Source organism: Sceloporus undulatus, chromosome 5 (assembly GCF_019175285.1).
Source record: "Sceloporus undulatus isolate JIND9_A2432 ecotype Alabama chromosome 5, SceUnd_v1.1, whole genome shotgun sequence".
Lineage (NCBI taxonomy): Eukaryota > Metazoa > Chordata > Lepidosauria > Squamata > Phrynosomatidae > Sceloporus > Sceloporus undulatus.
In genome coordinates, this window is record NC_056526.1 from 142,894,230 (window position 1) to 142,920,651 (window position 26,422).

The following is a 26,422-nucleotide window of genomic DNA, read 5'->3' on the forward strand; positions in this document are numbered from 1 at the left end:
ACCCATAGGGCTCACTGCTCTTTTAAAACTCCGTTTTTGGATTGATTCCTATGGGGAAGGGAGGTGAGGGATTTCAGTAAGCCGAGGGACTCAGGAGAGGCGAGCTCCATGGCCCAAACCTCCCTTTTCCCTCTTTCCTGGGGGCAGCGCCTCTCCCGAGCCGTCCAACCACTGAGTGGCGACGTCATCAGAAGACAGCCCACAAAACTTAATACAGCAAACCGTTCTGAGAATGGTTTCAAGAAAAAGGAATCGCAGTGCGGTAAACTGCCGTTCTGATCCCGTTCTGATCACGTTTTGATTTCTAATGCAGTAATATCCGTTCCAGGAACGTTTTCATCACGTGATGATATGGAACGTTCTCAGAACGCAGTGCGATAATCTTCTTTGAAGAAGCTTCTATTCCATTTATGTTAATCAGGATGAAGAACTTCTTCTCTTTTCAAATATTTCCCATTAGGGTTATCTATGACCCAGTAATGCATATATATAAAAAAGTGAGTATCACTTTTGCAGATACACTAAAGTCTGGGTGCAACTTCCAGTTTGCTGATAATTTATAACCTCTTGAAAAGATGCTAGATAATAATAGTCCCTCCAAGCCCTCAACATTTGCAACACTATGTTGTGTGGAACATTTGATGAATAAAGGAAATTTGAACAAGCATTCCTTACAGTTGGACCAATGCAGGTGGACATTGCCCAACAGCATATAGGACTGAAGGATTTGTAATTGTCAGCTGAACTAAGTGCTAAATCACCATGTGATTTGTTGCCATCTAGAAACTCTTCACAGGAAGGAGACAACAGGTGGAAGGAATCAGTGAAGGCAGATGCATCTCTGGTTGTTTCTAAATCAAGAAGGACCCTGAAAGCAATTTTGTTGGGCAACACTTGAAGAATGTAAAGATCATCCAGAAGTCTCACCCTAGAATGGAACTGGAAAAAGTGGAGGAATCAGTCATATTGATTAGTGCTAACAATCATACTGATGAGCAAACAAATAATGAGGCAGTACTACTGATGGATTCTATTAACTTTGAACAAGTACACCTTATAGAGTCAGACCCCCTTGTTGGAACAATCTCTAATAGATTTTGAGCAGTGGAGAGAAGGTTAGAGAGCCTCAGTTAACGAGAAGTCTGAAAGTGCTTCTAATCATAGAGAATAGGGGGGGCCCATATATCACCACTAGAATCCACTGCAAATAATGACAAATAAAAGAATAAGGTCAGTATTGTCAATGACAATGCCCAAGGTTTGTCTTGACATAATCTGCCCCAGCAAGATTCCCAACTTACTTTCCTATCCTGGAATATAGCGGGAAGGAATAATAAATATCAGAACCCCTGTTTTTATTAATTTCATTACTAATTTTGATGTCTTGTTGTTACAGGAGACATGGGTCATTGTGGAATTAAGGATAAATAATTTTATATTTTTTACAGTAAAAGCTAAACCCAGTGAAAAGAAGGGTAGAGCTAGCGGTGGTCTAGGAATCCTTGTATCAGCTACATTAAAAGGCAAACTAAATAACCTATCCCCATTACAACCACTGGCAACTGCAGTACTTATAACTTTTAAAATGACATCCTTGATAATTATCAGTGTATACCTTCCGCTGTACCATATTACATTACAGGTCAAACAGGACTGGTTAAAATTGGAAGATTACATAGAAAAGCTTATTATTCAGCATCCAAAGGCATTTATTATAGTGGCTGAGGAGTTTAATGCCCAAAGTGGCCAAAATGATAAGGTACTGTTTGCTTACTTTCATGAAACTCTTCCTCTTACTGATGAGGCCAACCAATTCCAGTGAGATGTTCTAAAGACAAGGGATTTAATCATTCAGGGCTCTATTTAGTAGCTATGACTAAAAAACTTGATTTGGTCATTTTAAATTGAGGTACAGAGGAAGATAAACATGGAGAATATATCTATTTGTCCAGAAAATGCCCTTCTATAATTGACTATTTCCTAGTTTCTTATAACCTAATGGGTCTGCTGGAGAATCAGCGTGACAGTGACCATCTACCCTTGGTTGCCCATCTGGAATTTAAAGTACAAAGCAATTATGTAATCCATGGCTCTCCTTTGAATATAACATCTGAGGTAAAGGCCTCTCATATTAGGTGATCTGATGATTTAGAGAGTTTAATTACTAACTCTCTTAACTCTGAATATTATTTTGCTTTGCTGAGGACATATTAGCAGCTAATAACATAAAGAGTGTCATAAATTTAGTTCAAAATTTAGTGACGTCCCTGCAACTAATTTTGGCGAATAGCTCGCCCCAAAGCTCAAGAGTGATAATGCAGAAATCCAAAACATGGTTTGATAAAGAATGTATTGATATGAAAAATTTACTTGAGGATAAATACCTGTATAGGTTTTATAGGAAGTACAATCTGTCTACAGTCCCAGATGACTGGTCTCTTTTAAAGAAAAAATATAAAATCTTAATTAAAGGTGGGGGAAGAGACAACCTCAGTCTGATATATAGCATTGGTTAATTTGTGCTTCTAAAACAGGGGACTCCTCTGCTTTCTGGAATATAGTATCTGTGGATTCTCCAAAATTTAAATGAAGGGCAGATTATTATATTTCTGCATCCACTTGAAAATCCTTTTTGGGGAGGAGATTTCCTCAGTGTGGGAATCTGAGAATTATGATAAATTACTTGACAAAAGTAAGTTACCTGATTGGTCTCCAGTTACAGAAGAGGAAGTGCAAAAATTAATCTCTCAATTTAGATCAGGCAAAGCACCAGAAAATGATAACATCCCTCCTGAGCTTTTAAAAAAGAACATGAAATGGTGGATCCCAGATATTGCAGTTATTTACATGGATAGATCAGACAACTATTTTTCCAAAAGATTGGTGATTGGTGATAATTATTTATTATTATTAATTATTCCTATTTATAAGAAAGGCATCCTGTTTAGATATTTGAAGGGGTCATATTGAGGAGGGAGCAAGCTTGTTTTCTGCTGCTCCAGAGAACAGGTCCCAGAACAATGGATGCAAGCTACAGGAATAGAGATTCCACCTCAACATTAGGAGGAACTGTTTGACAGTGGAACACACTCCCTCGGAGTGTAGTGGGGTCTCCTTCTTTGGAGGTCTTTAAACAGAGGCTGGATGGCCATCTGTCGAGGATGCTTTGATTTTGAGTTCCTGCATGACAGGGGGCTGGATTGGATGGCCCTTGTGATCTCTTCCAACTCTACGATTCTATGATTCTATAATTCTATGAACCACTCAGAGCCATTGAATTATAGACCAATCAGTTTATTAAATGTAATCAGCAAGTTATATGCCAAATTTTTACAGATTAAATTATTGGATTGGATGGAACGGGAAAATATACTGGAAGAAGAAGAAGCAGGCTTTAGAACAAGATGATTAACTATAGATCAACGGCTTATCCTATAACATCTAGCTGAAAAATATGCCGCCCCATCAAGAGGAGCACTTTATGCAGCTTTCATAGAAAATCTTGGAGATTTTCCTATTGACACTGCAACTGATCCTGTTAAAGCCCTGGCTGATCTCTAGAATAGGGAAATAGCCAGAGATGTGAATATGATCACTCCAGAGCATCATAAAGTGGGGCAAAATCAGCACCCAATGTTTCAGGGAGCTAGTGGGGATAAAATGAATAAGATGGCAACTAGATCTACATTGGCAGAAGGTTCATAACACATCTGAAAAGCATAGGCTACAGCCTATTTGAAAGCCTATTTTGTGGCGGTGTGGGGAGTGTATATATACATGTACTGGAGTAAATGGTGGCACCCCAGTTTCATGGATGGGGTGGATTCTATAGATGTGTTTTAAGCTGGTATCCAGGCTATAGAATAGTATAGAAATATTCACCTTGGTGGATGACGTATGCCAGCAAACAAACAGGAGGAGTGTGTCCTTGTTGTTCCTTCTGGACCTCTCATTGACTTTTAATACCATCAGCCAAAATATCCTTCTGAGTCTCCTTGTTGGGATGGAAATTGGCAATAATGTTTTACCATGACTATATTCCTTCCTGAAAGGCTGAGTTCAAAAAGTGGTGCTGGGGACCTTCTGTTATGGAGTGTCTCAGGATTTGTTTGATCCACCATGCTCTTTCACCATTGAGGAAGGTTGTCTAGAGTTTTCAAGTCTGGTGCTACGAGTGTGTTGGAACCTAATTGTATCTCCCCTTTCTGCCTAAATTCATAGAAGATGTTTTGGTTCTAAACCCACACCTGTCATTCGTAATGGACTAGATGGAGGTGTACAAATTAAATGTTGATCCAGAAAAGAGAGAAGTTCTCTTGTTTAGCCAAAAGGCAGAGCAGCAAATAGGAGTTAAGCCTTTGGGTAAATTCCTATCTGAATTGTTGTGATGTACTCTCTGTGAACATCACAAACATTTTGCTGGTCAAAAGTTGCAGACAGACTGTTAACAAGGGTTGGTTACAGGGAGCATATGACATCTTTGTTTCAATTGCTCCACTGGCTACTGGTCTGTTACCAGTCAAAATTTAAAGGCATGGATGTGGTGTATAAAACTCTATGTGGCTCAGATTAATAATCTGCAGGACTATATTTTTTTTCCATATAAGCCTTTACTTTGAAGTCCTTGAGAGAGGCACTTCTCTTGGTCCCCCCACCCTCACAGGCACCTCTGGTGGAAGCACAGGAGATGATTTTTCGGTGGCTCCCCTCAGCTGCTGGAAAGCCCTTCCTAGAGATACTAAGTTGACTCCTTCCTTGGGGTCCTTCCTTCAAAAACCGAATACATCGGCGTCAACAACAACATTTTAACAAGCCTTTGGAAACTGAGTATTTATGGAGGTTTTTTTTTAAAAAAAAAAATACTGTATGAGTCCTATTTCTTGTTTTTAATTATGTTTTAAATTACTTTTAATTATATTGGTAGGCTAATTATATTTTAACTTTTTGTAAGATTTTACTGATACGTGTTTTTATCTGTAGCTATTCCAGTTTTGGGGTAAAGGCCAGAAGGGGAAGGGAAGAAAAGAAGAGAGAATCATAGCAGTAGTAAAAAAAAATCCTTTAAGCATTTACCTCTAATAGACATAGATTTGGTTTGCCAATAAAAAACTACTATGCTCCCTCTGAGGAAACAGGCTGAAGTTTACATAAGCTCATGCTACCAGCTTCTTTCTTTCAGTTATTTAGATTCAAAAGTGCTGCAGGATCTATATGCATACTGATGCTCCCTCTAGTGTCATCCAAGGAAATCAGCTTACAGTCTTAATTTTTTTAAAAAGAATAGCTGGAATCTTTATCTAAAAGGGAGACCAATTACAGTCTGCCCTTCCTTTATGCCGGGGATCCGTTCTGGACTCCTCCTCGTAAAGGGAATTCTGCCTATGCTCAAGCCCCATTTAAGTGAATGGGGCTTGTGCACGCGGCGGTGCAGTGGCACGCACGGGACATGCCACCCCTTCTCCCAGCACAGCTTTCAGCGTATGCTGAAAGCCGCGTATGACACGGGCGCACTGTATTTACAAGTGCTACAAAGTATACAGGACAAATAAAAAAGAATTGATTTGAAAAGGTCTAATTTGCTACAGTAGCTATGTGAACTAAAAACATAATGGGTAAAAATTCATAAATTCAGACAATGAAGAAATGGAAATAGTCAGAGGATTCCCAAATCTAGTATCAAACACTGACCAGAGTGGTGGCTGCAGTCAGGAAATAAGAGGAAGACTAGTAATGGGCAGGGCAGCTATGAAAAAATTAGAAAAGATCCTGAAGAGTAAAGATATACAACTGAGGCCATTGTATTCCCCATCATCATGTAAGGATGCAAGGGCTGGACAGTAAAGGAAGCAAACAGAAATATATTTGAGATATGGAGAAGAGATATGTATTTGAGATATGGAGAAGAGTGCTTAGGATACCGTGGACAACAAAAAAAGACAAACAAATGGGTCCTTGAACAAATCAAACCAAAAATCTCCTTGGAAGCCAAGATGATCTATTGAGGCTGTGGTACCTTGGCCACATAATGAGAAGGCATGGATCACTAGGGAAAGCAATAATGTTAGGAAAGGTATCGGGTTAAAGGAGTGGAAGACCACATGCCAGATGGATGGACTCAGTCAAGGGGGCCACAGGAATGGATTTGCAGAACCTAAGAAGAACAATAGGATAGGAAGTCTTAAAAGTATCTCATTCACAGGGTCACCATGAGTCGGAGTTAACTTAAGGGCAGCTAACAACATACAAAAATCTTCTAATATTTGCAGGGAAACTTTGGAGTGCAATGAACTGATGCAGTCCTCCCCCAGTTGCCCCATACATATTGATGCAATGGATGGAGCAGAACAAGTGGCACAATGTGATTCCTAAAATATTATCATTATTCCAAATATGTTTCATTTGCTCTCTATGATGGCTTAAATAATTGTGTTAGTGCTGATTTGAGTAGACTGTTGAATAGACTGGATTTACCTACATGTTGGCCTGTTACAGACTGCCAAAATAAAGCGGCTTCGGGTCTCTTTGGAGGTATGCTGTTTAAATGATGCATGCATCCTAAGAATCCAGAAGCTGCACCAAAGCTGCACTCGATTGCTTAGGAATGGAGTGTGGCTTTGGCGCGACCTCGGACCCATGCATCATTTAAATAGCATACCTCCAAAGAGACCCGAAGCAGCTTTATTTTGGCAGTCTGTAACAGGCCGTTGATTCACCATTCAACAGCTAATTCAACAGATCTGCTCTAGTTCAGAGAGTCAGTGTGGTGTAGCAATTTGAGTGTTGGACCACAGCACTGGAAACTAGGGCCCCATTCATACTGGCCTAAAAGACATGGAGGGAACTGGGATGATCCGGATGCCCCTCCCCCGAATCGCTCCGTTAGCAAGTGCCCACTACAAATTGAAATCGAATGCATTTTGACAGAAATCAAATGCATTCTGTAGATTGGCCGCTGCCAATCAAGCTATTGTCATGGTGACGTTTGCAGGGCATCGGGGGAAGTGTCCTCCCTTTTTAAAGAGCCAGGCACAGGGGTTTCAGCGGCTGAAGCAGGGAGAGAGATGCCTCTCTCTCTCTCTCTCTCTCTCTCTTTTTATAAACCTGTGGGCTTTTGGGTCAGATCTGCCCCTGTCCCAGGCAGATCTTGGGATTGGCATGCTTTTTTTTTTTTTTCCTTTTAAAAGCAACATTAGCTTTCCCTTTGCTTCCCTTGCTGTATCTGCTCAAGAAGACAAATCATTCGCATATTTGCTCAAAAAAAATTGTTAAAAATGTAACATTGATTGTTTGCAACATTTGTAGCTTCTCCCTCTGCAGAAAGCAAGTGCAAGCCTGGCTCCATCTGCCTCTGGAATATAAAACATGCGCATGTTCGCTCAAAAAAAATTGTTAAAAATGTAACATACATTCTGGAATATAAACAATGTGCATAAAAAAAAAAAAAAAAAAAAAAAAAATTGAAAAGGGGGGGGGGGTTGCCTGACATGAGCTCCGTTCATGACCTGATTTTTTTCCTCCTGCAAGGGAAGGAATGCCCAGCGACAGAGGGCTTTGGGCAGGGGATGCAGGGAAAAGAGGCTCCTAAAGAATGCCTTCCCTTGCTCCCTTCTTCCCAGGGCTCTTTCCTCCTCCCCCTCCCCTCCGATGAGGGGAGGAAATGCCTTGCCCTTTGCCCACCCTCTGACCTAAATCCCTCCCTCAATTTGCCTCGATCGTGATCGAGGTCAAAGTTCTCATTCCCAGGACCCGGGGTTTTTAAAAAGAAACGGTATTTGCGCCGATTTCAAAAGACCCGCGCTAGGGGCCATTTAACACGGAACGGGTGTGCAAGCCCCGGATTCGCTTGTGTGAGATTCGGGGTGAGTAGGAACTTCACGTGATTGAATCGGTTTCAGAACCGATTTTTTTTGTAATGTGAATGGGCCCTAGGTTTCAAATCCCTGCTCAGCTATGAAAACCTACTGGTTGACCTTGAGCAAGTCACACTCTCTCAACCTCAGAGGAAGGCAAAGAAAACCCCATGATAGGTTCACCTTAGGGTAACCATAAGTCAGATGCAGCTTGAAGGCACACAACAGTAAATTCTTGCTGAGATAAGCATGATTCCTGCTGATATTATCATGGAGCCAAATCTGATTTGCTGTGTAGCATTTTTATGTAATTATGTTCACTACAGGATATCTGATTAGCTACAGGATATCTGATTTTCACACAAGGAAAAATGACATAAGCTTTATATAGTATGGAAAAATATGAAGTGGTACCAAAATGCAATACAGTTGGCCCTTCTTATACATGGATTTTTTATACACAGATATAAGCATCCACGGTTTGAAAATGTTCAAAAAAAGTATAAATTTCAAATATAAAACTTTGATTTTCCATTTTTTATAAGAGACACCATGTTGTTATGCCATTATATTTAATGGGACTTGAGCATACACGGATTTTTTAGATTGTAAGCCTGAGGGCAAGGAACCGTCCAATTAAAAAGATAGTATGTACAGCGCTGTGTAAATTTACAGCGCTTTATAAATAAAGATTAATAATAATAATAATAATAATAATAATAATAATAATAATAATAATAATAATATTGTTATTCATGGGGGGTTCCTGGAACCAAACTCCAGCATATAACAAGGGTCCACTGTATATCCATGTAGACAACACCAAGGGACAACTGGTTGGGGGTGGGGTGGTTCAGTCTTTAAGCAGAAAGAAATCTAATCAAGTTCCCAAGTAAGGTACTACCAAGTCTCATTATAGACACACCCACCCAGCTCCAAAACTCCCACATACTTATCACTGAGTTCTATGCATATCATAGATTCACTATAGCTCTGTTAACATAATATATCACCAACATTTTCGCATCCAGTGTTCACATCCTACATTTTGAATGTTCACAAAGCTTCCCTTCCAACAGTACCAATTTGGTATGGACAGTTGTGATTGATTCTCTGTCATTCTACTGTTTCAGCTGCTTTAAAAGTAACCCATTTCCCCTCTCCTCCTTCCACTTTCTCCCTTTGTCCTCAGCTTACTTCATAGCACAAAAATGGCTTGGTCTCAGTTGAGTTAGCAGGGGAGAGAGGAGAGATGGAAGTGGAATTTTGACATTTCCAATAGACTCAAGTAAATGCAAATGGCTGCAGCCTCTCCTAGCTTGTATGCTCTTCCTCACTAATAACTTCAATCATCTTAAATACACTCTGATGTTACTAAACCAGAGATGTCCCAGTTTTCACCTATCAAATGTTGGTGGGTATGACAGAGATAAGGAGGCTGCATATATACAGTTGCATGCACTCAGACCTCTGCATGAAATCACTTCGTAATGTGCATTTCCTCATTAATGCTAAACTAGCTGTAAACATATCAGTCTCTCTGATCATACTGGATACTGTTTTCAGCAGCTGCAAATGCTGTATACAGAGTAAAGCCTGTCAGAATGCACAGTTCAGTTCACATGAAAACTTTCTCCACAATGACCTGGAACAAATTTCTCATGAGGTGTGCAGTTTGAATGGACAGAAAAAAAGCAGAAAATCCTACTCCTGGTCAAAAGTAGCCACTTGCACCTTTAAAAGCTCTGACTCCAGGCCTGTCATTTCAGGGGTTAATTTTTAAATTCCATTGACTCTCCACTTGTATCTATAATATGTTATTAAGCCTATGTATTTATTCTGTTTACTTTTTAGAAAATGCTACTAGTATAGCAACAGAGGTAGGTAAATTGCCTCATGATGTGCATTTAATTTAATTTCCACCCCCTTCCTTCCCTTATAAAAGCCATCAACTGCTGGTGTTCTGTCTTCTAATATCTGTCCAATGGAGCAGCTTAAAAAATTAAATGAATTGCATGGCAGAGGTATGTAACCAGAACTATTGCAATTCATTACCTTACATTTAATGATACTGTCTTGGTGGTTGATTATTTGTTTTCTTAAAATATAATGAAACTATAATGAAAAGAACAAGTATTTTTCTTACTTAAAATATGCATATGAATCTTTTGAATGCAATTTAGGTCTAAATATGTTGCAACTGTCACAAGAGAAATTGCCACTTACATCTGATTATCATAGATATGATTGGGCTTTGTAGAACAAAGCCAAAAAATAAAGCTGAATAATATCATGTAAATGAATGGAGTAGAAAGGAACCATCTCAGTGCTACTTCCAAGATTTTGAATAACAAATGCTAATATTTTTCTCTCCTTTTGCCAACTTCAGATAATCTTCCAAAGGCATCACATATTCCATTATTAATTTTTTTGCATGGAAAGCAAATACCTTCTCTAAAGTTGGTGCTTCTTCAGTTAACTACTCAAAAGCAACTTGTTACAAGTAATGACCTTACTTAGAATGCCATTTTTGGGGGGAATAACAAAGTCATCATTGCATTCCTTCCCTGCAATAGAAACTGATAATGTTATATTTTTTAATATGAAAAAACAATGTTTTCTTATTGTATTATTTCATTACTTTTGGGAAAACAAGTGTTATTGTCTTTTCTAGTGAGTCATGTCCAACATATGACAATGTAAGTTCAGTCATCTTGGCTTCTAGGGAAAGTTCAGGTTTGAGGTACTCTACAGTCCATTTATTTGTTTAGCAGAACAGCATAGCCTCTTGCAAATCCTACCACTGTTGAAAGGTAGTGCCATTGATAGGCTATTCTCTTTACATTATTACTAACATTCCAGTAAAATAATAGACACATAAATATTTGAAGGTGTTTAAATATAATATTTAAACCCACTGTGTTAAATTAGATAACACTGTTTACAGCATATTGGGGGGGGGGGGTTCCCTTAAAGTGTTCCAAAAACCTTTTTGGAAAATTTTCTAATTCTAATCTTTCAAGCAAATCCACCTCAATGTCTACAACATTCGTTTGTATCTTTTTATACTGAAACAAACTGACATAGTTATATCCTTGAATATTTCCAAGCTCTGGTTCATAATATACGATTAAGTAGTGTGTATCAAACATGCAGACCTTTATAATAAATTAATGAAAATTGGCAACAGTACCCAATGGGTTTGTTCTTTGAAAGGGACAGAGTCCACCTTCAGGAGTCCTTCTCATCTGATCTCATAGGGAAACTATTTACTAATAATTTTTCTTCTTGTCAAAATGTTAAGTGCTATTGGAAAAGGCCAGGCTGTATTTTACAAGAAAACCACTGCCAACTTTGGAAGAAAGGAAGAAGTATGATTGTGAATTTGCAACTTCCACCTCATTCCATGGAGTGCATAATATTATTCGCACCAAAAGCAAGACACGTAAAGTGCTATGGATGTTGATAGTGGTGGGCTCAATAGTCCTCGTTTCCTGGCAGATCCGCAGTCGTTTCATCAATTATTTCAGCTGGCCTACCACAACATCAGTAGTAGTTCAGTATGTGGAAAACATTGAGTTTCCTGCTGTAACATTTTGTAATCTGAACAGGTAAGATACCCTTCACATTCGTATGTGATAATACTTTCAACTTGCTACAAATACACATTAGTTTTGTATATAACATATGTAGAATGCAATTTTATGATCTGGAAACCTGTTCTGGCTTCAGTGAGCCATTGGTTTTAGGATGTGTTGAGAGCTGCCTTTGGACTATATAGAGGAAAGTGAGGTTTACACTATATTTTTGATCTGCAGGTTCCAAACCCAAGCAGTAGCTAACCTGAGCATCATTGTCTTCTTATGGAGCATAGTGTCTGAAGTTCTTCATATGTTTCACATTGGTGATACATTTGACCAAGAGCTAACTAAATTCCTTCAAGGTAATCAGAATTTCAGCATAAAAGAATTTACAAGGAATAATGGATTCTATCTCAATGCTAGCACATTGCTGGATTGTGAATTTTTTGGCAAGCCATGTTTTCCAGAGGTAAGGTCTTCGCTTTATTTTTTTGGTTTTTTCACATGCCTTTTGTTTTGGCTTTTACCATATGAGGAAATGTAAATACTGAATTGGGTTTGAAAAGGAAGGAAGGAGAAGCAAACATAGAACTAACTTTGGCCTTGTGATCTTGGAATGATATTGGAGCAGTATAATGAACCCTCATGTCATATAGGAAGGGAAATGCCTATGTGGTTTTCAGAATACAGTGGTACCTCGGGTTATGAAATTAATTCGTTCCGCCACCGCTTTCGTAACCCGAAAAGCCTTCGCAAGCCGAAAACCCATAGGCGCTAATGGGGAAAAGCCGCGATTTCGTGTGAAATAGCGCCGAAAAGCACCAAAATTTTCTTCGTAACCCGAAATAACCTTCGTAACCCGGAACAGTTATTTCCTATGGGATTTTTTCGTATCCCGGAAATTTCGTAACGTGGGTATTTCGTATCCCGGGGTACCACTGTACATAACTGGAAAGACTGGAAAGGAATCATGCACTTTTGTTTTCTGAGGCCCATTATTATGGCAATAACACTTTTACATGGGGTAGTCTGCACTGGCCAAATAAAGCAGCTTCTAAGCACTTTAAAGGTAGGGTGTTTAGACAATGCACAAGGTGAAACTGGGTGGAAAGTGAATTGCAGTCATGCTCCATGGCTAAAAACCAGATACTTCGACTCAAGGCAGAAAATGGATTTCACTGCACATGGGCATATAATCAGCTTGGTGCCAGCACAGGACTGCTGCGAAGCAAAAACATAATTGCTAATAATGCAATGGATGTAATTACAACATACACAACTCAGACAGTCCAACAAGGGGGGCATGGGGTGAAGGGGCATGTATGGGGTACCCTCCAACTGAGATATATGACAACCTGCCATTGGGTGTAGGAAGAAACTGAAAGACAGATAAATCTTTTCTATCATTTCTACTCAAGAGGACTTAACACTCTTGCTAATATGCTATCAGAAAACAGAGATCCAAAGTATAACAAACAATTGGGAGGGGGGAAAATCAAGCAATGATATTAATGTGGCCTGGCTCAAATCCAGTACATAGTTACTTGAGAATAAGCTCTGCAGAATCCAGTAATACTTTCTTTCAATTACATTGATTCAGCTTTTAAACCAGATTGAGATTCAACAGAAGGTTGAAATGCAACCTTTAGTTCTTAATGAGAAATAGAAAAAAATATCACACAGAAGTTAAAGTCATACTCCCATGAAGCAGGAACATTTATCAAAAAAATGACGATTGATTGATTGATTGACTGATTTCTTCATTCTTTAACTTCCTCCTTTTCCAGTAGGAAAATCTAAAAGCATTGCTACAGATCCATTTGCCAGAACAAGGAGGACCTCTCAGTTCTCTAGGTTTTTGGCAGATAAGATCTTTGATTCAGTTCCAAAACAAAGTCCAAAAGTTGTTCTCTGTCCACTCTGTCATTGTCTTCTGTTCTCTATAAATAATATAATTAGTTAGTTATCTGTGGATTTTCCAGGCTATGTGGCTGCATTCTGGAAGAATGTATTCCTGAAGTTTTGCCTGCATCTGTGGCTGGCATCTTCAAAGAGTGGTGGCATGGAAGTGTGTGGGGTATATATACTTGTGTGACCCCTCACACTTCCATGCCACCACCCTTTGAAAATGCCAGGCACCAATACAAGCGAAACTCCAAGAACAAATTCTTCCAGAACATGTCCACATAGCTTGGAAAAACCACAGAAAACTATGGACGTTGGTAGTGAAAGCCTTAGACTTCACAATATAATTAATTGCTTTTCCCATATTCTTTTGCTTTCTTCATTAAAGGACTTTGAGCATGTGTTCACTGAATATGGAAACTGCTTTACTTTTAATCATATTAATGTTCCAGCAACAAGAAGAGTGACTCTCTCTGGAAGGGGCTTAAGTTTGCTTTTTGATGTCAAACAGGTATGGATACTGCAACATATTTTATCTCTTACTACCCAACATTTTCAGTACCCCAAGCCAAACCCTACAACAGGGTTGGAAAATTGCAGTCCTCCAGATTTTGTTGAACTTGAAGTCCCAACAGCCATGGTCAGCAGAGTTAATGCTGAGAAATATTGAAGTTGCAATTCAGCAACATCTTGAAGCCATATTTTACCCAACCTTGCCCTACAACACAAGAAAACAAAGAAAAGCACAAAGCAACAAACAAACAGTTTCTCAGGCCATTGAGATTCTGTATCTGTGGCAGCGAACCTATGACCTCTCTGGCATGCAAAGCCATTTCTGAGGGCATGCGGAGAGTCAGGGCGGGGAAGAGAAGGAATAGATATGTCCCTGTTCCTTCTGTTCCTTCTGCCCTCCTGGGCCTTTAGCTTTGGAGAAGTACCACCCCTAGAAGCCCTGCCCATGGAAACCAGAAGTCCCGCCCACCAGAAGTCCCCCCTACAAAGGGCAACACCCATTGCGGGAACGCCTTTGAGTTTGGGCACTCGGTCTCTAAAAGGTTCATCATCACTGTTCTATATCCTTCCATTAAAGCTGCAGAGTTATTGAAATCTATGTCATCTATATTTTTCATTAGAAGTTGATGTTTTCTCCAAGAAGAGCCAGTGTAACCCACTGTTATCCCTATGACTCTCAGTTGATAATTTCCCACACCCACAAAGGAGTGATTAGAAGGAAAGAAGAAGTGGATCCACAGGGTACTTTATTTATAAAAATGTTAGTGGTAATAGTAAAGATATGGAATTTATACCACCTTTGCTGCTGCATCTCTTGCTTTCTACACTAGGGACAGTTCACTGATGACCCTGCTCTTGGATTTGTTGATGCTGGCATAACCTTTGCTGTCCATTCACCAAAAGCACCTCCTAGATTTGATGGTTTAGGTATAGCTACACCAGTAGGCATGCATGCTCATGCTACAATTCGTCAGGTAAAGGTAAGGACTAGAAAAATAATAAATAGAAGAAAATGTATTTTGATCAATTGATTGATTGCATTTTTAAACCATTCAGTAATCAAAGTTAAAATGCTCATCTATTTAAGAATCTCTCCTCCTCCTCCTCTTCTATACCCATTCTCCATCACCATCACTCCTATTGATCTGTCAATTTACTGTATACAGCAGTGTAAAAGATAGAAATTACAGCCCCATATATGTAGGTTCAATGGGACTAACTGCAGAGCAAATATTCATAAGAATCTATGGTTAGACTGCACTCAAAAATTGAAAATTCAGTTTAAATCAGTTGGCCTTACTTTTGAGTAAATAACTTAGTATTGCATTATTAATTTGATGTGCTTTAGTAAATCAAATTAATCCCAATAAGAGACTACTGTATTTTAAAACAAATCTAAAAGAGGAAATAATGAGTGCTCCATCACCCTCACATCTGGTGGAAACACGGGAGAGGAGCTTCTCAGTGTCTTCATCAAGGCTCTGGAACTTCCTTCCCAGAGAAGTTCGACTGCCACCATCCCTTCTTTCACAGACAAGTAAAGACTTTTCTGTTTAGATAGATGTTTGATGATTAACTATATAAGGCCCATCTCCTACCAAAATAATGTGCTGGATTTTGCTAATTGTTGTGGAATTTCTGTTTCCTCCCTCATTCAAGACAATTATCCAAGAATACCCTTGGGGAGAATGCAACCCAAACATCAAACTTCAGCACCATAAGCTCTACAGCACCTATGGATGTCTTCAAGAATGCAAGGCTCGGTATATACAGAAGTGGTGTTATTGCTTACCATTCATGCTACCAGGTATAACTTGACACGTGCTGCACTTATTTTTCAAAAGGCATTCAAAGAAGTCTGTTGAGATGGTAGGAGTCTCAGTTTGAGGAAAATATATTTATCTAGTCTTTCCAAATTTACATTGTGTAAGAAACAATGGCTGGCACCTTGTTAGTGAGCTATCACAGTGGGTATCCAACTTATGATAGAGTAGCCCAGGTTTTTGCTCATTGCAGAGGTCAGAATTGCTCCAGACCACTTGTTAAGCAATACACACACACACACCCTTGCACATATGCAGCCACTTCTGTGTCACAGATGTGTGTGGGATCAGCAGAGACACAGCCAGATATTTACCTGTAGCTGGACACAATGATCTGATTCCCTGCAAGTGCCTGTTGTAGCATGTCTAGCTACGAAAAAGAAATAGCTGGCTATTTGTTGGCTGGTTACCCCATTCTCCAATGGTACGTGGAGGGGCATGCATTTTTTAAAAGATGGATTGGGGATAGTATGAGAAGATATGGTGATAGAGACATAGCTACATGCCAGACTTAGGTCTCTCAATGCAAGATCTCACCCAATACCATTACAGAAACCACAGCTGAAGAAAGAGACCTATTGCTGAGAACATAATTATTTTTACATGTAATATATCTATATGGCTTCAGTTCAAATGAGGTGGTTGATGAGCTTTCAGCTAGGGTAACACAGATATTCAGTTCTTTTTGTTATGCCACAGAGATGTTACATGCTGCCTTTCAACAGAACACACTGTGAATGGAAACAGAAGTAGTATTTTGCCAGATAGTTAGGTAAGCAGAGAAAGAGATTCAAATGTGTGTTATTCATACTATTGTCTTTCTTTTCTTCCTGCTCTCAATCTCCTTTTCCCTTTCCCTCCCTCCACACCTCTTCTGCACAACTGTTGGCAAGGTAATGGCACTGAATGTGACATGGAAAAATTTTACAACTGTGTTTCTCCTGCACTGTGTGAGTAAAATTTAAAGTTTTGACCCAACAAATGACCAGAGTTAACCATCAGGCTGTCATTTTTGCAGCTGCGGTGTCTGCAGTTGGCAACTACATGAATCACGTGGCACATACATTTCATTTTGGCCTCAATGCCTTTGATCACTAGAGCTAAAATGTAGCAGCAGATTCACAGCTGTCATTCAAAAGCAGCATCCACACTAAGCCAATGGGAAACAGGCTTAGATTAAACAACTCTTGGCAAAGTAAATTGCATGAGCTCATAAGGCTAGTTTCTGCAAAAGTTTAGAGTGAAGCAAGGTATGAATACTTGTCCCTCTATACATTTTGATTTTCAGGGTCCATATTCCCTTATCATTGATCATGCTGGGCAGGGCTAATGGAAGCTGAAATCAAACCTTTCTGGAAAACATAGGTTCTCCATTTTATGGGGAGTAGATGAAGAGCTTGGTTTTTCCAGAGTAAGTTTCATTCTCCCAACTCCCAAAACAAATAATTGATTAAATCTGTACCTTCATAATCTATCAATTGTATGGTTTAGTTTTGATTTCAGACCAAATAATAATAATAATAATAATAATAACAGGATTTATTTATATGCCACCCGATCATTGGGAATCCAGGTGGCTTACAACAGAGGAGATACTCCAGAGCAGGGGTTCCTGAACTTTTTGACTCATGGAGCCCTTATTTCTATGGCAAAGCCTCTCCTGTGTCTTACAAGTTAGTGGTGTTTTGGATATATATAAGATTACATTTTTGTCCTTTAATTTCATCCAATTTTTATTTCTTTCATTTTCCTGGAGCTGCCATGGAGCACCTGGGAAGTGCCTGAGGAGCCCTAAGGGCTCCTCGGAGCACAGGTTGGGGACCCTTGCTCTAGAAAATTAACTGGGAAATACCAATAATTGTTTTTAATAGAAACCCCAAATCTTCCTATGATTTACTGTGAGGTTTCTGATACAGAATTTCAAAACAGAACAAAGTAGCTTCTTGGGATGTTTTCAAAAAAAGCTCAACGAAATTAACTTTTGAATAAGCAGAGTTTATTACTTTCATACTGACCGCTTGTCATACTTTTATCTTCTTACACTGGTCTTTGAACTTTTATGGCCAGGGTTACCCTCTGCATATTTCTGTATCTTATTACACTTATAACATACTCATTGTTTCATTAATAACATATTCCACCAGTGTATCTAAGAAAATGGATTGAAATCCATGAAAGCTTATGCTAAAATAAATCTGTTAGTCTTAAAGGTGCTGCTAGATTTTTCCCCACCCCATGTCCTGTTCTATGCTAAAACAAATTACTGTGGCTCTCACTGAAACAAATCCCAGAATCCTGCACTTGAGAAAATATTCTAACCAAAAGATCATTATTAGATCTATCACATAAGATGAAAGATCCAGTCACTTAAGATGATAAGATCTTTTGTCTGGTTGAATTCATTAACATTTTTGGGGGAGAGGGAAAAATAATAGTGACTTTTTCTTTTGAGCAGACCTTTCTTTATGAAATTGTTTCTTGTTCCAGATAAAATAGAAATTATGGGATTGTGCTCAGTAGGAACTCATAATTCCACTTGTCCAGTACCATGTGAGGAAACAGATTACCCAACCACCATCTCTTATTCAACTTTTGGAAGTGAAAAGGCTTTGAAGTATCTTTCCACAAAGTTGAGGAAAACAAAAGACTATATTAGGTAAATATGTGTTTATATGTGCCTTCATGTCACATGTTAAGTATATGTTTATATGTACCATCAAGTCAGTTGTCATGTTATGGCAATCCCATCAATTTCAGTGTTTTCTTAAGCAAGGAGATGGTTTTACCAGTCCCTGCCTCTGACATATAGCCTACAGTACCTGATATTCATTGGCAGTTTCCTAATCAGGTACCAACCAAGGCTGACCCTACTTAATGTACAAGATCAGACAGGATCTAGTGCCTTTAGGACCCCCTGGATGTCTGCCCCCACCAATTTCTACTTAGCACCAGACTCTCTGGTTCAGTGTGAAGATGTCTGTAGGAGTGTTGTGCTTATGCAATATAGGTCCACCAAAAAGCCAGGAAGGAAGAGAGGAATGAGAGATTGTGATGTACTTGGTCCCATCATGCTACTGGAAGCAAGGCAGAGGATGCAGTGCCAGCATTATGACTCATGAACCTTCTTGTTATACATGTTGTTGCAGCATTTATGTATGGCCTGGCACAGAAATTCCATAAAGGTTGTTGGTGAGCCTTCCTATGGTCTTGAAAGACTCCATACATGTCCTACCTGCTGTAGGCATGTCCTGGTGGGATGAAAGCCTTAGTGGAAATGGTGTTAACTGATGCAGCAACTGGACAACATTTATCACCTGTCCAGCCACACCAAAATCCTTTGGGTCCCCCCCCCACACACACACACACACTTTACATTACCTTGTTACTTGGATTTTACACAGACTCTGAGATTGTCTTTCTGTAGTGAAATCTGAGTTTCCAAAGCCTTCAGCCTGTGGATAGGAAACAAAAATATTTAAATATCAAAGCCAAGCCTGTTAGGACCTAGCTTTAAATCAGAAGAGTAGCAGAAAATATGTCCTTGTCTAACTATACTTCCCTAAGAACTGAGACTGACTCAAAAACAATACAAATAGCTTGATGTTCAAACAAAAGTTTACTAATGGTTTTAATCTATATATACATAGAGGCTATGTCCTAATCTAGCTATGGTTAAGAAGGTTCAGGTTAAGAAGAAATATTTCCCTCACCATCTTTCCAAAGAAAGTTGATAGAGAAGGAAGATGGAGGACCCAACAATTCAGAAGAAAAATCTTTAAGTGAGTGAGTTTCCCAAAAGGGGGAGTGATCTAAATCACATGGTTGGTTTGAATGAAAGATTGAGAGCAAGAGCAGAGTTTGCATGCAGCAAATCCATGTCTATGTAAGGAGGGGGGAAGCTTTCAGCACCTATGTAAGGAGGGGGGAACCTTCCAGCAATTTCCAGATTGCCATAGTCACTTGAACCACTAGCAGTTCCAGCCCATCTCTTAGTCTTTGCCTGCCCTGCCTATCTGGCATCACAAGGCTACCTCTGTGCCATTTTGGACCTGCCTGAGGTTTGGGTAGGGATGTAAAGACTACTCTCAAATTTTAATTTGTTGATGGGAAAAGGGTATCCCTATGCCTATCAAGACACCCACTTAAGAAAAGAGCCAGCTGCCACAAGTAGGTGTTGAAGGGTTTTTGTTTGTTTGCATTTCAGACTTTAAGTAAAGGTAAAGGTAGTCCCTTGACATGAATGTCTAGTCGTGACTATAGGGGGTGGTGCTCATCTCCGTTACTAAGCCAAAGAGCCAGCACTGTCCAACGACTGCTTTGGTGGTCATGTGGCCAGCATGACTGCACAGAACACTGTTACTTTCCCACCAAAGTGATATCTATCTACTTGCATTTGCATGCTTTCGAACTGCTAGGTTGGCAGAAGCTGGGACTGGTGATAGGAACTCACCCCATCATGCAGCACTCAGGCATTGAACTGCCAACCTTCTGATCTTCTGATAGTCAGAATTGACATCTTAACCATGAAGCCATCACATCACATTTCAGACTTTAGTTTGTGTGGGGAAAAAGCAATGTTTTGCAAAGAAAATGATATATTTTGTACAAAAAACACTATCTGGCATTAATTTTCAAATATTTGTGAGATTTTAAGCTGGACTTATAATAATAATTAATAATAATAATTTGTTTTATTTATATACCGCTATTCCAAAGATCATAGCGGTGAACAGCAAGTAAGTTAATTAGCAAGTAAGCTAATTTGTCCCCAACAGTCTGGGTACTCATTTTAGCGACCTCGGAAGGATGCAAGCCTGAGTCAAGCTTGGGCCCTTTTGCTGGTCTTGAACTCGCAACCTTGTGGTTTTGAGTGAATGGCTGCAGTACAGGTCTCATAACTTTTAGTTATGATCTCATAACTTTTAGAATTTACATTTATGATAATCAGTGACTGAATCTCCCCCCCCCCCCCAAAAAATACCCACTACTGCTTAAGCCAAGCAATGCCCCAGCTGAGAGTTTCTGAGTGTCAGGATCCAAGGCATGGGAGACCTAGATTCCAAGGTGGGCTGCCAGGGCTAAAACCATGGATAGTGAACTTAGAAAGTCCAATGCCCAGAAGCAGAAGATACAGTTAGGAAGCAGACCAAGGCAGAGTTCCATGAGTCCAAGGAACCAGAGGCAGGAGACAGACCAGGTCTAAACACAGCAAGGCTAACTAGGCAAGGTGAAATGCAACCAGAATAGGTACAAGCAGCACAGAAGACCATGGTGCTGAAGCAAGGACTAAGAGTCCAATGCAGTCCTTTGGCTGCTCCACCTGTCCTGTCTGAACAGAGCCAGCTGTGCCTGATAGCTTAGCCCTGATCTTTCCAGGACTCTGGCAGCTCAAGCCAGCTTGGGCCAGCTCCTGAAAAGGCTTTGGCAGCAAGACTCCAGAAGCCAGAGGCCCCATCCCACAATGACTTACGCAGGCAGATCCTTACACTGAGATGCTGCCAATTGGTGAGCTGGAAAATCATGACTGCAGCACTTTCCTGGTTGTAGGATAGAAGTTGTGGCTGACCCCCAGGATGTTGTGGCTGAACCCCAAGGGATCTGTCCTTTTACCTATCTCAATATGCCCCATAACCAGGAGAGAACTGCAATCATCATTTCCCAGTGCCCTAATCTGTAGCACCTCAGCAACTTTTTCGATGGGGCACTGTTGCATTACAAAGTAGGCTGGGGTGTGTGTACTGAAATCAGCAGAAGTAACTAGGATGATGGAGCTTCATTATCATAGCTACATTTGAGGATCTCAGCCATCACTGAAAAATGCACAAAAACTTTCACGCATTTGGAGAAAAAGAATATATTTGCTTTTTTATGCAAGAACAAAATAAATGTATATTCCCATATCTAGTTTCAAGGAATGATATGCTACTGACCTGGCAAGCATACCTGAATGTGGAGGATTATATATATATATACTAAAGATTTCATCAATAATTCATGTTTAAACAAAAAATCATGCTTCACCTGCCATGTCTCACCTACCTGTTGTATCTACTTTGAAGATATATAAGACACCTGCAATTCAAAATTTTGGGTTATTGCTTCATGGGTCGGTGATGGTGATCAAGTAAAGGTGGACCAGGTCACTAAAAGTTTTCCCCAGTAAGTCAAATATCAAGGGGGATTCTGGGGTGTGTGAAGGCAGAAAAGGTGGGATATAAATAAATATTTTATTATTATTAAGTAGCTGTGGGATACAGACTGAGAAAATGATAATGGGGAAAAGGTACCCCAGTGTCACCACTCTGATGAAAACATCAGATGCTTTAAATAAAGAATGAAAAAAAGACAAATACCCTGGGTCCCCTACATTTCTTGTAGTTTGGCTTTCATAACAACATTTTTATTTAGCCCTTTTGCCATTGATTAGTTGTCAGAAATGGGGCACTATCTAGTAATTATCCAGTGAAGCACAACAAATTGCAGGAAGATGTTTCTGTTCCTAAGTGATTAACCAGTAGGAAGCAAGCAAACATATTAATGAGTGGACATCATAAACGATCTAGCGGAGTCATCAATTGATTTCTCAAAAATGTAAAAAGGTGGATTCAATGATGTACAGCCTTATGTTAAAGATGTATAATATTTGCATTTTATTTATGTCTGGAAACCTAATGATACGACCCATTAACAAACTCATTTAGGGAACTATAACACAAAGTTCTGAATGAAAAATGTCCTTGAAGAAGGATGCGGTTGTATCAATCAAGCCTTCATTTTCAAAACCAGGGAAAAATTAGATGACATTGTGTTGTCCAACAAGATCCAATAACCAGACAAATAGGATTAAGTGTAATGGCTCAATTCAAAATTCAGACAAAATGTAAATGATGGCTTGGAACATGCATTTTTAACAATGGGTTTTAGATAAAGGACATCCTGCTACACAAAAATTGTCACCAACAGTGACACGTTGTCACTGTCACCCAGTGACACATTGGCAAAACACAATCATAGAGTCCCTCCCTCCCTCTCTTCACCCCATGGCCCGCCGTTGGACAGTGTGGTTTGTATGTTTTAATTACAGCCATTGTATACTTGGCAACCTGTCATGCTCTGAGTAATTTTGCATCATGGGGTATGTGATGGATTGATGGTGTGATGGGTCGATGGTGCAGCTGGCCATACATGCACTTTTACACTCAACAAGCAAATAAAAAATGTATGGCACCAGTAGCTGTGTCTCACCGGTTCCAGGCGAATGCTCCAGACTGCTTCCATATGCTGTCTGGGCTTTCCTGCATTCCCACACTCACATAGTGCTGTTTATGGTGCAATAATGTGCACTTTATGGATTAGAGCAAAGTGTTTTTTTTGTTGTTGTTGTTTTTGGCTCTGTTTTTTCACTTTGGAGAGTGGCTTCCTCCCAGATTCACTCCGTTTCGGCCTCGTGCATCATCTAAACAGCTGAGGTTGGAAGCACAGTGAAACCACTTTATTTTGTCAATGTGGACAACCCCTATGTAGCGTTATTGAACAGATAAAGATCCGTAACTCTGGGTTATGAATCTATAACTGCAATACTGAACAACAACAACATCTCATACAATGAACCTACTCTTTCTAGGACTAGCAATTGAATTTAAGCAGTAGTGTCAATTAGTTTGCTTGATTTCTCTGTGTGTATTTTTTAATAAATAATAAAAATGAACATGAATGACCACAGTGGAATCATGTTGTAAATAACAAAAGTTACAACTATGTAATTAACATGTCTTTATTACCCTAGGCATAACCTTGTATATATTGACATTAAATATCATGACTTGAATTACAAAATGACCCAGCAGCAGAAGGCATTGAGTGTATCTGAGTTGCTTGGTAAGTAAATCATAATCAAAATAGAAAGAAAAACGTGTCTATTCAAAGCAGTAGTCACAGACAAAACTATTTATCATCTGGTCCTCACTGTTTTCCAACAGTGGGTGAGTCTGGATATCCTATTTTATTATAATTTCTGTACAGTAAATTTCAATTTGTTTGCTAATATAAAATCCAGCCTTTAATATTACTTCAGATCCAAAGCATTTGGATCTGTGTTGCCCTGTTCCACATCCAGAGGAAGTTAGATAACATGGGCCCGTTACAGACGGGCGTAATAGTACGGACTGGGTCCGTACTAGGGTTAGAAAGGGGCGTCACTTCCGGACACCCCTAACCCTAATACGGACAGAGTCCGTAAAAAATGGTGGCGCCTGTTCCACACAGGGGCCACCATTGCTACGTCACCACTGCGCCACCTCCAAACGTGGCGGCGTGGTTGTTATGTACTGGCGCCGCACCAGAGCGCATAGAGCGCCCTTTCCGCAGCACCAGAAGGAGCTCCAAAACGGAGCTCCTTCTGGGATTTGCATCGCTGGCGCAGCCTTTAGACAGCTGCGCCAACGACGCAAGGCAGAAAGGGGCCTTTCTGGTTGTCCCCGCCCCTGTCGGGTGTCCTTGGGGCATGATGCCCCAAGGACACCCCTTTCCAGGCCGCGGGCAAGCGGCCTTTTGCCGCTTCCCTGCGGCCTGGAAAGCGGCGGATCGGGGCCCCAGAGGCTGCCATTCTGGCAGCTGAGGCCCCGATCCGGCAGAGAAAGGAGCGCCTACAGGCCGCCCCAAAGGGGCAGTCTGTAACGTGCCTTGGTTTCTAGTGAAATCAGTAGAACCTAAATTGGTTCTTGCATTTCAGTGGGATCACCTCACCTGCACAGGATTTATCCCATTATGTGCACGTTAACATGAGAGAAATGGCCCTGCCTGCTACATATTTTCATTCAGAATCATAGACTGGAATATAAACGGAGCAAATGACTTCAGGGCTGTCCCAATCCTCAGTACATATATTTAGTATAAAATTATACTTATTTCAGTGAATTTATTCAAAGCAAAGATGGACTGAATCCTTCTGTTTTTCAAATAAACCAACCAAAAGCTTGAGGGGTAGTTGTGAGATTGATGTGTTTATTGCTTTTGTTGCAGCTGATGTCGGTGGCCGACTGGGTTTATTTTGTGGAGCCAGTGTCATTACAGTAATTGAAATTGTGGAATATATTTTCACAAACTGCTGTTGGATGTGTGTCTTTCTTCTTCTGAAAGCACCGGAGATACCAAACTGGAATACTTCAGATGAAAATCAACAAACCCAGAAGAGAAAAATACAAGAATGCTAAGGGCTTGGAGAAAAAGAATAAAAGATAAATCTTTCTATTTTATAAATGGCACTCATTTTGAGGATAAAACAAGGAAAATTAGGAAATGATTCAACAGATGATATTAGGTCATTCAATTTTTGTGTGTGTGGTGAATCAAAGCTTTGCTTGTTGTAGCAAGGTGCTTTGAGGACATGGGAAAGATAGAACTATGCAATTTGGGCATTGGCATATGTGGGAAACAACTTGAAGGCACACAACAACAACAAAATTGTACACTAGCCTTACAGGCTGTTGTGTATATATATGATGCAGACCGATCTCAAGAAAGTTAACTTCTAGGCTACCACTCTCAGAATTCTCTAGCCAGCCTGAGTCTTTCTGGGGGACATCATCCAAATTTCCCACCACCACCTCTGGGTTATGGGCAGTGCTGGCATGACGGAGTAGATATACATATTTGGAGAATCTCTGCCATGAGAGTGTAAAATGGCCACCAAACAACACATCGGCATCTGTTATTCCCACTAAATGTGGGATTAAGGGCAGACAGGAGGCCCAATGTCTTTTTTCTTAAAGAATCAGTTATTTCACCTTTCTTTGCATCAGCCACATAGTGGTGAATATAGATCAGCACAGTATATTTAACTCCAAACATGGTTTTGCCTTTGTTTCCCCCTTACCTTAAAACAGATCTGCAGAAATATCTGAAACTGTACTTCTGTATGCAAAATAAATAAATGTTAGGCACATTCATATATATAAAGTATTGAGAAATATGGAATATGATGTCTTGTGTGCTATTTCAATGCAATTTTGACTGTTAGGATTACACTTCTAAATAAAATTAGATGATACCCAGGATCCTGCATTGGGAAACATAGCCACAGTAGTCTCCCATTCAATCCCTCCCTCTGCTACTTCACATCAATGCGAGTTCAGTTGCTCACATCTGTCAGCACTCTTCAAGATGGAGTTGGCGATGCTAATGTATTTGAAACATGTTCAAGGCATGCAGAGTTTATCCTGGGTTTAATCACATTGCTCACCCACGCTAATGATGATGTGAATCTTTTTTTAAAACTTAGGGAAAAACCTGAATTGGTTATCCCGGGTTAAGTGAGGTTTTTTGGAAGCCCTCCTCCAATTTAATTGGATGTATTCAAGATGCATGTGAACAACAAAGATTCAACTCGAATTCATCCTGGATTATTTTTAGCATCTAAATTGGCCCCAGGTGGCTGCACTTAGCCTATGGAACTCGCTTCTGAGGGATGCTTGGTTGGCCACCTCCCTGGTCTGTTTTCAGTAGCAGTTTCCTATTTAAACTTCAGCCTTTACCTGGTTGTAGTAGCAGGATATGCAATGGGTATGCTGTTTTTTAATAGGGAATATTAAAGCCATTTATTACAGTTAATAGGAAATATGTGCTTTACATGTTTTAATTGTTTTAAAATTAATGTCCGTATTTTAATTGGAATGGTTTTTTGTGCTTTTAAAACTGTTTTTATCACATTATTTTAGCTATTTTGTTTGATTTTATAATGTAAGCTGTTTTG

At 39.8% G+C, this 26,422-nt stretch overlaps 1 protein-coding gene across 5 annotated transcripts in view; it reads left to right on the forward strand.

The window, feature by feature from the left end:
• The window catches only part of ASIC5 (acid sensing ion channel subunit family member 5), a 31,914-nt gene extending 6,267 nt beyond the window's left edge, over positions 1 to 25,647 (forward strand). For 2 of the 5 annotated variants that reach the window (XM_042470103.1, XM_042470104.1), the window contains exons 3-11: positions 11,155 to 11,461; positions 11,669 to 11,900; positions 13,725 to 13,847; positions 14,680 to 14,829; positions 15,509 to 15,656; positions 16,566 to 16,622; positions 18,160 to 18,328; positions 23,459 to 23,550; positions 24,694 to 25,647. In XM_042470103.1, coding sequence (XP_042326037.1) covers positions 11,155 to 11,461; positions 11,669 to 11,900; positions 13,725 to 13,847; positions 14,680 to 14,829; positions 15,509 to 15,656; positions 16,566 to 16,622; positions 18,160 to 18,328; positions 23,459 to 23,550; positions 24,694 to 24,884 — 1,469 coding nt within the window. In that variant the 3' untranslated portion in view covers positions 24,885 to 25,647. Of the gene's footprint in view, positions 1 to 4,049; positions 4,828 to 9,795; positions 9,875 to 11,154; positions 11,462 to 11,668; positions 11,901 to 13,724; positions 13,848 to 14,679; positions 14,830 to 15,508; positions 15,657 to 16,565; positions 16,623 to 18,159; positions 18,329 to 23,458; positions 23,551 to 24,693 lie in introns of those variants that run through there. The other 3 variants (XM_042470105.1, XM_042470102.1, XM_042470107.1) reach the window with 3 other exon arrangements.
• The last annotated feature ends 775 nt before the right edge of the window (positions 25,648 to 26,422 follow it).